General features: G+C 54.0%; 1 protein-coding gene across 1 annotated transcript in view; it reads right to left on the bottom strand.

Moving 5' to 3' along the window:
• WDR1 (WD repeat domain 1) overlaps positions 1 to 13,536 on the bottom strand; it is a 44,735-nt gene that overhangs the window by 29,948 nt on the left and 1,251 nt on the right. Inside the window, exon 3 of the mRNA XM_044767824.2 lies at positions 1,511 to 1,601. Coding sequence (XP_044623759.2) covers positions 1,511 to 1,601 — 91 coding nt within the window. The remainder of the gene's footprint in view (positions 1 to 1,510; positions 1,602 to 13,536) is intronic.

Genomic DNA, 13,536 nt, shown 5'->3' with positions numbered 1-13,536 from the left:
CTCTGCGACAGCCTCCCTCACCGACTCTGCATTAGCATCTGAAGAGCATCGATTTCTGTCGGGGTGAACGCCCACCCGGGGACCCGGAGAGGGCAGCCAGGCCTCGGCTGTGGGGGACGCTGTGCCAAGCAGGCAGCGGGGGCCCATGCCAACCACATTTCTCTCCTGAGAAGACACGATTTTAAAAGGCACCAGGGCCAAATCTTGGGGCTTTAAATGAAGAGACATTTTGCTGGCAAGCAGGACTGGAAAAAAAAATTCAGAGGGCTAAAATAAATCAAGGGTTATATTAGAGCAAGTTTTACAGATGGAGTCAGAGTAGATCCAAACACAAAAATCATTAAATGCCTATGACGTGCCAGACTCCTGGCCAAGCCCTGCACACACAACCCCGGCTGGCCGGCATGAGCTGTCGCCTGTTGCCCTGGCATGTCCTGGTTTTGGTGACAGACCCTATGGTCACCCGCTGCCAGGTGCCCACTAGAGCAAGAGCCATCGTAGGCATTTTACAAGAACTGCCACACTGGATCCTCCCCTTAAAGAGCAACTGAAAGCCCAGGAAGCTGAGTTATTTAAGGAAGATGGTGCAGCTGGGAAGGGGTGAATCCTTCTAGGACAGGGCCCTGCATGGCCTGCCACGCAGAGAGCAAGGAGTGTGGACAGCACGCTCACCAGTGTGCACCAATCCTGGCCTCCCCTATTGGCTGCTTAGTTCTTTCAGCAATTTGTTCATTCCTGTCACTCTCAGGGGAGGCTGAGAAGGCCCATTCACCTGGCTCTCCCTGGAGCCTGGACCGGTCTCGGCACAAGAAATATTTGTTGAACATATGAATGAATGAATGAACGAATGAATGGGAGACACAAGGTAAGCCACTCTTAACTTGTGTGCCTTTCTTGCCTGTAAATGTGTGTAAAAGGTCTACCTCCAGGGTTAAGTGAATAAAGCATCCCATACCCTAAAGCTCTCTGCGCCCCTCCTCTCACCCAGCCTCCCACGGAGCCATACAAAAGCCCGGCTGGAGAGAGCAAAGGCCTGACCACAAATGAAATGGAGCAAATGGAGCGCTTGCCTCGAGGCTGGCATTGTGCGGGGCAGCGGGAAAGGAGCAGCGAATAAAGGTGACACGAGACAAAGCTACGATTCAGAAACGCGCACGCGCACACACACACACACTGAGCTCCAATATACCACGATACAGCACCTGCAAAGGCCTCTGGCCAACCTCACAAGAGCATTTCTGCTGACCTCTGAGTTGGAACCAGCTGGAACACTGCAAACTACCAAGTTCTGGAATGGGGCTTTTCAGGGGCTTATACCTTCCCTGTCAGCTCCAGCTGAAACTCATTACACTGCTTCCACCCGCCCCCTGGTCCCCTCCACCCCGCTTTACCCTCTTCCCTCCTCCTCCCAAGCCAGGAGGCCAGCTTAGCCCCAGGACTGGGCAGGGGTGGGACAGCAGCACCTCGGCCACACCACATGCGTCCAGGAGCCATGCACTGGTACACGTACCTCCGGAGGCGATGTAGAATCCGCTGGGCGCGTACTTGGCCACCACCACTTGATGGGCATGCTCCGTGTAGATGTCAGCGATGGCTGGGTTCTGTGGGCGGGAGACCCCAAGTGAGCACAAGGAACGTAGGAGCAGCCAAACTGCTTTCCGCTCTCCCAAATAATGCGTTTGGGGGTTTCGGGGGAGGGGGATGACATACACACACAAACTTACATTAAAAGCTTCATAAAGAAAACCCGGAAGTATGCTACCTGCCTACACACCACTGCCCACCTTCCTATCTCTGGGTGACAGAATTCCAGAACTCCAGGTAACGGTAACCCTTTCTCTCTAGTCTACAATTACAGAATTTGAGGCGATTTTCTTCAGTCTGCTTTTCTGTATTTGCCGTAGTACGAATATGTATTTGTGAAATATATACATGAAATAAAAGTTTTCATTAAAAAAAAAAACCTATGACGCTAACTTTCTCCTCTTTGTGGGAAGCTGCCAGTTCTTCAAGTCACAGTTCCTGACTCTCAGAGCTGCCTCCCTGCCGAACCAAGCCTACCCCAGGTTGCCAAGCAGTGTACAACCCGAAACAGGGCCTTCGTCTCTGAGGCCCAAGAACAGAGTGGCTGCGAGCCTCTCGTCAGCAGCCTTCCTTCGGGAGACGTGGATTCCCCATACCTTTCGTAGCACAGATCAAAGGTTGGCTGGACTCTGTGGCAAGTAAGGGGCCAGCACTTGGGACCAGAAGCATCTTCACTACTCCAATAAGGTTTTAACATACAATTTACCAAAAGTACATCACAGCACCCCGTCCCTCCCCAAACACACGCAACCAATGGGCCTCAGCAAAACTGAGACACACCCTGGGATGCTCCGTTTGTCCCCACAGCCAAGCTTGCTTTCAGGAGGGAATGAAGACTCAGCTGTCCAATCCCGATACCCACTGTCAGCTTCCCGTGACCCAAGTGCTCTTTGAAAAGAGGCAGCTTCCCACATGCGGGACTGAGGACACGTCAGGTCCCAAGGAGGCCATGCAGCTTTCCAGGAGCAGCTGCCGGAGGCCCACTTAACCTGACTTCTAACTGCGCCCCCACCTGTTCTGCCGCCCGGTGCTCTCTGCTCCCTCATCTCCTCACACCCCCCAACAGGATCAGAGGCCTGTTCTCTTCTCTGCCTTCCAGCCACAGGATACCCCCCTCCTCCAGCAGACTGAGACGGGAGAAGTACACCTTAAATCCTAGCCCCGTCAACTACCCTTCTGCCCTTCTTGTCAGCCCCATGTCTCTGTAAACGCTGTTCCCTCGGCCAGCAACACCTCTCCCTGCCTGCGAATGCCTACTTCTGCAGCAGGCCCAAGGGAGCCGTGTGCGCGAGCCTCCTGCGGTGGCCAGTTCTCTCTCCTGTGCAGTTAGGACACAGAGTCCCTTGCCTCTTGCCCTCTCTTCCAGCTCTTCTCTGACTTGTTTCATGCGCCTTCATCGCTTTTGCCAGCACAGCAGTTAGCAAATAACAGGTACTCGATAAATGTTTTTAGGGGGAAAAAACCCAAGTTTACAGAGTCTTTCTCTTTCATCCCTAGGACTTAACATTTAGCATTATGTGAATATAGCAGGCACTTAAGATATGTGGTTCATAAATTAGTCCATCTTGGAATAAACATTTGCTAATGAAATTAGAAAGATATCAGGTATCTGAGGAAGACACTACGAACAGCAAATGAGCACATGAGAAGGTGCTCAATATCATAGCCTTTTGGGAAATACAAATCAGAACTACAATGAGATATCGCTATACTACCTAATTCTATATTAGAATAAAAGACTGATGTCACCAAATGTTAGCAAGGATGGAGGGGGCACTGGAATGTTCACATAGTGCTGGTGGGAATGCAAAATGATACAGCCAGAAAAGTCTGGAGGGTTATTTATAAAGTTAAACATAGTTACCACACTAAACCCACCTGTCCACAAAGACACGGCGCAAAGGTTCAGAGATGCCTTTATTCATAACAGCCCAAAATGGAACCATGCAGTGTCTGCCAACGGGTGCCTGGAGAAACAAGCTGTGCTGTATTCGTCCAGTGGAATACGAGTCAGCAAGAAAGAGGAACAAACCACACCACGCTCAACGACACGCTGAACCTCAGAAGCATTACGCTACATGGAAAAGCCAGACACAAAAGACAACACTGGACCGCATGATTCCTTTTTATGAAATTCTAGAAAAGGCAAGAAAGTGACAAAGCAGAGCAACTGGGGGGGAGGGGGGGGCGAGGGAGCCAACTGACTGAAGGACATTCTGGAAGGACTAGAAGGTTCTACATCACGAGTGTAGTGGTGGAATGGGACTGCATCTATCTGTCAAAACTCAAATTGTACACTTAAAACAGATAACTTTGATTGTATCTAAATTGTGCCTCAATACAAGCACAACGCCTGGGATCTGTCAAATGCTGGCCTAATGCAACCCGTCCCTGCCCACACTAGCCTTCCACATGCTACATGGACAGTTCCCGCACAAAGCAGCCAGCAAAAGCTGTCTGTGGACAGGCTGCCATTGTGTCTGTTTCAAGGCAGACTGAGGGGTCTTACGCCCTATACAGTGGACACTATGAGGCCATGTTACAGATGAGAAAGCCATCCCACAGGCAATGAACCACCCACACTGGCACATACAGCCTGGCACTACCTTTAAAAGGGTGGGCTCCAAGGGGCCCTGAGGAAGGGACGGAAGATGAGTAGGCAGCAGCCTGGGAGGAAGTTCTGCTCCCAAAACATCCTTCCCCTAAATGGTCAGGGTGTGTGAAACCCCCAGGGTCATCCCCAGCAGGCTTAGCACCAGAATCCTGGGCTGGATGAGACGTCACTCTCTTCTGTATTCCAAATACAGTGCACAACAGGGCCAGCGAGGAGATGAGATTCTCCAGGGTGGACACAACGACTACACCTGGGCCAGTGGCAGCCTCCTCTCCACTGCTCCGCACACAGGAGGGCCAGCTGCCAGAGCTGGAAATGACACCTCCCCTGTCCCCAACGTGTCCCACTGTAGGTCAGGCTCATTCCACATCAGCTGGGTCCAGACGGCACCAGGACTTGGACCCGATGTCCTCCCGGCTTTTCCCCCCTCTCTTCCTGTCTCGGGGAAGGAGAACAGGATTTGAGGTGAGTAGTTTATCTGGGGAAGGGCTCGGGGAGGGGGAAAATGAGACACAGAAGGGAAGAAAGCCAGCTCCGGGAGCACCAAGGAGCATCACTCTTGGAGGGCCTCGGGCGACCATTCAGAACTGAGCGTGGAAGTGGGGGCGCTCCTCCTCCGGGCCTTCCTTCCTGCACTGCCGCAGGCCCCATCAGCTCTCCGCCCGAGGACAGGAGACTTCAGGCAGGAGCCAGGAGGAAGCGCTGACACTGGAGGCCTCACGGGTGCCTAGCAGATGTGGGCAGAGCCCGCTAAAAGCCTGTCATCTCGCCCTCCACCCCAGGCCTGTCCCAGCACTGCCCTCGCCCTCATGCCCGTCCCAGGCCTGCCCAGTCTTCAAGAGCTCCCAAACTCACCTCCTCTTTCCCCCCAGGGCCACAGATCCACCCAGTCCTTCCTGGGATCATGGTGACACCTTTTTAAGTGCTCTCTACCTTCTATCAATCTGCCAGTCTTGAGGCCCCAACACTGATCACCTCACACCCCTGCTTGAAATCCTTCCCTCAGGAGCTACAGGGCCTGACCTGCAGCTTCCGCTCTTCCCAGACCCCCCAGGGCCCCTTCCCTCCCCAGGCCCACGAGGCTGGAACAGGAGGCCCCTGCCCCCGGTGACAGGGAGGGCAGGGCAGAGCGCAGGGCCAGGAGCCCCGGGACAAGCCTGAATGCTCCCCACACCTGGGGCATCAGGGAGCCTCACAGAAGGCACGTAAAGTGGGGTGCTCGACAAGTCGCAGGCAGGCCAGGGCTCAGACCCCACCCCAGGCCCAGCACACCAAAGGGCCTCTGACCCCCCCTTCCTCCCAACCCGGGGCGCTGGCCCTGTGGGATTCGCCCCGACACAGCAGGGGGAGCCACTCAGACACACTCCAACATGTCCCGGGCAGTGTCCGACTGAGCCACCCTGTGCTCCCCAAAGCTCTTTCACGTTCCTTCTGTCCTCTGGGCCCAGGGGCTGAGGCAGGGGTCAGAGGTCACCACACCATTTACAGGTCAGGTTGAGGGATGGCCCAGGCGGCAGGGCGTGGCAGCTCTTACCTCAGCACCTGGCCCACGGTGGACCCGAGGGACATGTTGGGTGGCGGCGGGGAGGGCCTCCCTGGAGCTGTGTGGCACAGCACTCCGCTGCGGCCGCGCACGGTCCCCTGGAGCCTCAGACAACCCTGGGCATCCTCCAAACTCCAGCCAGGCAGAGTGAGAGGGACCTTCGAGCACCACGTTTCAGAGCACTGGCTTTCTAAACGCTCCTCGTTCCTGAAAGCAGCCACTAGAACGGACCTGCGCGGTCCCCACGACCTGCAGGGCCCTCTGTTCACTGGCGGCTGAGGCCACACTCAAATCACTGCAGAGCAGGCCAGCTCCACAACCCTCTGTGCCCCCAGCCCAGCAGGTCTGCACCCGAGGCTCGGCCCCTCCAAACTGCCTCACGGGCAGCAAGGATACACAAGGTGTGGTCCCTTCGTGCCTTCCGAGAGCTCCCCCATCCACCCTGAGCTGGCCCTGGGGATCCGGCAGTGAGCGGATGCTTCACACAGAGGGCGACCAGCCACGAAGCAGGAGCCGTGAGCACCACCTGCTCAACTGTCAAGGCTCCCTCTCACCCACTTAGCTCTGAGCTTCGATCCAAAGTCCACTCCCCATTACGCCCTCCTCCCTCAAATCACTATGGTGACATTCTTCCCCTTACCTGCCTCAGCCTGGAATGCCTTCCCTCCTTCCCGATCCCAAGGAAGTCTCCTAATTATCTTCTAACACTCAGGTAAAGGCCACCTCCTTCAAGAAGCCTTCCCTGATGCTCCAAGCTGGAAATAACCTCTCCCAGCCCTGAAGGCCCACACCACATCCCTACCCCCCAAACCACCGCCCTTATCAGTTTCTACCTTGTACTACACATGCCTTTCTTATACCCACTTGGCTTCTCACTAAGTGGATCCCACAGAGGGCAGGGTCGGTGTTTGATTCACCACAGCAGCCTCCAAATACCCCAAAGACCAGGGCGTGCCGGAACCTGGGAGCTGATGAAGAGGAAACAATCATCGGAGCCTGATGACTCACTCTCAGACAGCCTCCAGGTGGACCTTCCAGTTGATTCTCTTTGAAACCTCACAACACCCACTAAAGGAAGGTCAACTTTTACAGCCGAAGAAATCTGGGCACAGAGACACGGAGCGACGTGCCCAATGGCACCACTGGTAAGTGGTGGGGCTGGACCTGAACTCAGGTAAGAGCCTTTCTGCCTCAGTTTTATTCACTCACTTATGGTTGGTACCACCGGTAGCCCGGTTCTTTAACTCAGGGAAGAGGAGTCGGCACTGGCCGCCAGTCACACGTTTCAGCACCACGTGGAGCCAGGTCACTGAGCCGCAGGGCTGGAGCAGTCAGGGAGGGACCCGCCATGCCCAGAATGACTTTCCTTCCTGCCTCCCAGCTCAGCCCTTTCCCATGAAGCAAACCAACCTTAGAACCAGGGCCCGTGAGGACTCCCCACGTGACCCTGGGCAAGCCATGCCCCACTGGACACAGGACTTGCCACTTCCTTTCCTGTCTTCCCCTTTCCCTCTGCCTGCCTCCGGCCTTCTGAGAAGTCACAAGGGGAGACTTTGAGGGTGGCTGCCTGGGTTCAAATCCTAGCACCACTTCGGTAGTCTCATCTCTAAAAAGAGAGACTGCATCCACCCAGCAGGGAGTTGTGAAGAAGGCGGCAGAACGTGCACCGTCACGGCCCAGGCAACCCTCTAGGCATGCTTGGGAATTAACTCAGTTACACTGAGTCAGTTACACTGACACCGTAACATCGTTGTCCCCATTCTTACAGACGTGGGAACTGAGCCGAAGGAGGCAAGTACACCAAGTGCCTGGGCAGTGCCTGGCACGAAATGTGCTCAACAAAGACGAGCTCCGATGGCAGGGGTGGCGCTCAGGGATATGTGCTGGACTGGAGTAAGCCAGCACTCCCGGAGATCAGGGGCGGGCCTATGGGGCAGGACTGGAGTGCCTATGTTGCGATGTTCAAATAGAGTCTATGGTAGAGGAATGGCCCTTTTCTGAGTGAGACCCTGGAGAGCAGAGGTAAGTCCTGTGGGTAGAAACTATAAGCAAGCCGACCAAAGCTTAGGATCCAGGTCTTTCTAAAGGGTGTGTCACCACCAAAGATGGGAGACTCCACCACTGAGACTTTGGAAGAGAAGTAAAAAGGGCCCTGTCCACTCCAGGGTCTCCACACCATCTGTAATAAGGGCCTGCAGGGTGCTGGGGACCATGTTACAAGGGCTGGGACTGGGCAGGATCTGGGTGAGCATCTCCGACCATTCCGAAGCAGGGTCAACTTCTATAAGCCAACCACAAACAGGGCCACCTCTCCGCTGGCCTCAGCACGACACTGTAACCGTTTCTTTTACCTAAAAAAAGCCTTTGACATCCCTCTCCACACCTCCATCAACAGGCTACGAAATGTACCAAAACCACCCGCAGAGTCCACAACGGCGCTCAAAGGACACAAGTCAAACTTCTTCCAACCTCTGCGCACATCTGCTTCCCTGTCTAGATTCTCCACATCTCTGCTACGTTGCTGTCTTAATCCTCTTTGTGAAGAACTCTTACTCATCTTCCAAAACCCAACACAAATGTGCCCCTCCTCCAAAAGCCTTCCCTGCTGCTCTGTGGTACAGATGGTTCTTCCCTCTTGTTCCAAAATCACTCATGACATTCTCCTCTTAACCTGGTGTGTTACATTATCTTCCAGGGTTCTCTGGTGCTACTGACATTTTGGGCCAGATAATTCTTTGTTGTAGGACAGTCCTGTGCATTGTGGGAAGTTTGGCAACATCCCTGCCCTCTACCCACTAGATACCAGGAGCACAAAAAATGCCTTCAGACATTGCCAAATATCCCACAGGGGGGTAGGATGGGAGCAAAACTGCCTGTTGCTGAGAACCACTGACTTAAATCTTGGGCACAGCAGCCATGGGCAAGGCTCAGCAGGACGGGGGCTTAGTGAATGTGTGTGGGAAACATCAAGAACCAAGGATGGGTTGTCCCAGCTGATTAGCACTTGCTGAGCGATGCATTCATCTTGGAGCAGCTCCCTAATTGGTGTCCCTGCCTCCCATCCCAGACACAGAACAATCTCTCGACTGCAGAGTTGCTCATTTTACTCAGCTGCCTAACCCTGCAAAGGTTCTGATGGCCACCGGAACAGGACCAGCTCTGTCACAGGGCTGCCTGACCACCCACCCAGAGCCCCACACTCCTCTCCTGCCTGTTCCATCCCTTCCCCTCAAGCCCAGTGCTCTAGCCATGACCATCACCCCGAAACTCCACCACCTCTGCAGGACCTTCTTGCTGCCCCGCTCCACCTGACTGGCACCAATGATCCTGCAGGGCCCTTCCTCAGGCCGCAGCTGCTCAGACCCTCCTGTGGTGAGTGCCCCACGGGACCTCCACTTCCTCAGGTCAGTTCCGTCCCCCAGTGTCAGACTGCCCCGCTGGACTGGGAGCGCCAGGAGGACAGGCCCTTGGCTGGGTGTCTCCAGGGCCTGGCATGGGCTTCCTCACAAAGCAGGGGCTTGATAAGTATTTGTAACAGGATGGACTGGAGCTCAAAGTACAGGAGGTGGAGGGGAAAAAGAGCAGTGAGGAAAGAAATGGAAACGCCTACCCTGGGCCAGCTAACACTCAGGGAGCCCCTGCTGTGACTGGCAATGGGAGGGACACCAAGATGTCACAGCCAAAGCACCCGAGGATTGCTGGCCTGAGAGCCAAGGAGGTACCCCCCAAGACCACTGACTTGGGTACCACGCAGCTCTGACCTTTGCTGAGCCCCAGTCTCCTCACTTCTTAAAGGTCAGAGAGGACCCCAGGTTCTCGCCCTGCTCTGGCCCCCACGCGTGCTGCCTGCCTGCCTGCTCCTTTTCTGCCCAGGTGGTAATCAAACACGCCACTGCCTTCTGTCGCCCGCAGCTTGTTTCCCCCTTCATACTTATTATAGCACGCAGCCACTAGATGAATTCGTGGCCTCCTTATTTTCCGTGTGTCTCCTGCACTGGAGTGTACATTCCACGGGGGCAGCCCTGTGTCTGCCAGGGTTACACCTCTGCCATCCACACAGCAGGCGCTCAGTAAAGACTTGTGCACTTTTCCATCCGCTCAGGCAGCACTCAAGGGCTCCCGCTGCCAAGACAGCGAGCTCCGTGCAGGCAGGGCCTCTGTATCTGTGTTCCCTACAGGGCCGGTGGCTATCCTGGACACACAGCAGGGAATTGTAGGCATGTGCAATTGGACAGAAGGGACGAAGTCCGTCCTTCTCAGGCCATCTGCCCCTTCGCATATGCACCCTCCCCCCACCCGGAGGGGAGACACAGGTGGTCCTTCTGCAAATGACTGGCAGATCACTCCACGTGAAATTCAGCACTCAAGTTCAACATCCTCCAACTGGGCCTATACCATGCTCAAGGAGATGAGGCCACCGGTACTGCGCATGGAAGCACAGCAACGTCAAACTGCTATGAACATCTCCCTGCATGGAATTTAATTTTACATACATAATTTTTTCAAATATATATATGTTAGTTCTGGAATCTAGGGATTGGATAGTTTACAAAGCCAGCCCCAAACGTGCCCTCGTAGCAAAGCTGCTGGCTGCTGCTGGCAGCTTGTAAGGGGCCTCTGCTGGGAAGCTCGCTGCCAAAGCTGTTTTCCAGGGAAGTCATCCTGGGCAGTTTAGAATCACAAAGAGGCTCCTTCACAGCCACTGGGAGTAACCCTTCCCAGTGGTTACGTGGTGGGCAGGGGCGATGCGGGCCTCCAGGTAAGAGCATATCAGGTAATAGTATATCAGGTTCTCTCCTTCTGGAATACTTGTTTCTGGATGGCCACATCACCACATGCTCTTCACTCTGCAGAGGAGCATTTCCTCTCAAGGTGTGGCATTCACAAGTGTTGAAAGAAAATAGATCAGAAATTCTCTTTTCTATAAGCTTAAGAAGCGCCAGCATGCTGGGTTCACAAAACAACCTGTAAGCCAACAAAATGAATGACAGCTGTGGCTCCAAGTGGAAGGTCAGCAGAGGGACTGAGACCCACTTGGTCCGAAAGAAGGTGGACGCCACACGATACAGGTCCAGCAACCTGAAGCAGGCCGAGCCTTTCTCACTTCCATGCAGTAAAACCTTCAGTGGCTGCCTACGACCTCCACGACACAGCTAGGCCCTCAAGACCTTCTGATCAACAAATAACTCACCGAGCACCTGTTACAGGGCAGGCACCCCCTCTAGACGAGGACATGAACTGAGAGAACAAAGCCCTGCTGTCACAGAGTTAGTCTCATTCAGGAGGACAGGCAGAGGCGCACATGCACTCGCAGGCTGCAGTGGCCCGCTGGCTCGCTCCATATTGTTAGCACTGAGGGGTAAAGGCCAGGATGCGAGTGCGGTTTACCGGACGCCCTTCTGATATGGTGACACCTAAACAAAAACACCAAGGAAGGTGGGGAGCAAGCTGTGCAACTATCTGAGGGAAGAAAATTCAGGCAAAGGCCACTGCAACTCCCACATCCTGAGACAGATATGCGGCATGTTGCAGAGAAAGCACTGGAGGAAGTGTGCCCGGAGGTGAGTGAGGGAAGGGGGCTGCGAGGCCAGAGCCAAGGTGCAAGGCTAGCCAGTCGGCGAGGCCCCATCAGCCACGGTGAGGGGGAGCGAGCAAAGGAGTAACGCGATCTCAGATTTTAACATAACCAGTCCAGCTGCAGCGTTGAGAGCAGCCTGGAGGAGAGCCAGGGGGGAAGCAGAGAGACCAGTTCAAGGTTTTCTTGCAATCCAAGACGGAGAGGATGGTGACTTGGATGAGGACAGAAACAGAGGAAATGGTGAAAATCTGTCTGATTCTGAAGATACTTTAAATGTAGCATCAACAGGATTTGCTGAAGAATGAAATACAGCACGGAAGGGGAGAGTTAAGCAGAAGTCCAAGGTTTGGGGCTTGAACAGCTGGAGGAATGGTGGAACAGGGGAAAGACAGAGGGGGATCCCAAATTTGGTCTGGGCATGTGAAGTATGGGATGCCAATCAGACATCGGCTGGACATTCCACCATATGATCCCAGCCTCCCTTTCCTGCCACTTCTCTACTCTCCAAGCCTGCATCCTAACCAGATCGTCTTCCTTCCTAAACCCTGAATGTTCGTGAGGATGCATGTCTCACTTTTCCAGTATTCTGCCCTAATGAGGATGGCACCCACCTTTACTTGAGTCTCAAGTGTCCACCAATCAAACTAACAGGAAGGATACATTAGCAGCACCCAATGCTGTCCTGGCACCGCACAAACTTAAAAATAGACGGGAAGGGAAAACAGATGCACCCTCAAAAAAGAATGGAAAACTCTGGGGTACTGGTAAAAATAAAGACCTTAGAAGGAATGAGCAGAATGGGTTTCAAAGTCAGGGAATGCTTCCTGCAAAGGCAAAGCTTGTCTGTGGCTGCAAACAGCTTTTCCATTGGAAGCAGCTCCAGTTACTGGCTCCTGCACCCCGCTGAGCCTGCGACTCTGCAGAGCAATGGGCCCACTGTGGGGGATGAAGGAGTTGCTGTGGTGTAAGAACATCTCACAATCCCAGCCAGAGGGCAGGTACTTCACATGAGGTCTCCCATCTGGAGTGAATGTACACTGCCGTGACATACAAGCCTTGTTAAGGTCAAACCCAAGTATCCCACTGCCCTGCAGCCCTGAGAATGCTTTAGTGCATTTTATTTGCCAAACTACCAAGTGAGTCTCTACTCAAGGCCATCTCAACTCTTATTTTCTCAAAATCTCAGGACCTCACACAGGAGACCTCGAATCATTATAACCTAAGTCCTTGGCGATGCTTCCCCCAGTTCTGAGCGAGGCCAGATCCGCTTTCTAGGAATCCGTGTGACTAGCAGAGTAGCTGTTAACACCTTCAAAGCACATTCACACCCACCCGTCCCCTCATTCGAGGCGCCCAGCAATCCTGGGCAGAGCAGAAACTGCCAAAGGAAGCTCCGTCTTCCAGCAGAGGAACAAGAGCAACTGGCTGGCTTAAGCAGAGATGGGGGCAGAGCCCGCAGCACCTCAGACCACGCAGAGGCCTATCCTTTTACACACGCGGAAACAGAGGGCCACAGAGCCCTTTCATTCCCTCAGCCAGCTGCAAGGTTCCTGAGGGGAAGTGTGTCCGATCAGTGGTAATCCTAACCCACCCAGGGTAACCACTCACAACAGACATGAATGCAAGTTGATGCCCCCCGAGAGCATCACTGATCAAAATCACCCACCTACATACGGTCAGCAAGGTCCACCCCAAGCACAGCTCAGGAGCAGCCCCCTCCAAAGGCTGTGCTGTATCTCCATCCCACACCCCATTCCATCACTCAGGCTGAAGAAGGGAGAAGAAAGATTTCAGTGTGCAAGCCCGGCAGTGGGGAGACTGACAAGTAAAAGACTAGGTCATTTCAATAATTACAGAGGAGTACTAGAAATTTGAGAGGATTTCCCAAGGAATTGGCTCTGGAAGCATTCTCAGCCTGGGTACAGGATGCCTATGCGAATGACTCATGGGAATAAACTAATTTTTGCACTGGGGCTCAGATGTTTAGGGAGGATATCAGGCTGGAGTGCTGAGGCTCGGGTGTGAGTCCAGGCTCTGTCACACTGGGAGACCCTGGGCGTTAATAACGATTAAACATAAGTGCCATTTACCAAGCGCTGGGCGTGTGCCAGGCATGCTGGGCTGGAAGGACGCATCATCTCCTTCAGTGAGCTCAGGCAGCCAGGGGAAGTGGGGGGAGCCTCATCTCACTATCTCCATTTTACAGACAAGGAAACT

The sequence above is a fragment of the Equus asinus genome, chromosome 3, assembly GCF_041296235.1.
Source record: "Equus asinus isolate D_3611 breed Donkey chromosome 3, EquAss-T2T_v2, whole genome shotgun sequence".
Classification (NCBI taxonomy): domain Eukaryota; kingdom Metazoa; phylum Chordata; class Mammalia; order Perissodactyla; family Equidae; genus Equus; species Equus asinus.
Note: the sequence above shows the minus strand (reverse complement) of the source record. Positions and strands in the feature narration are given on the sequence as shown.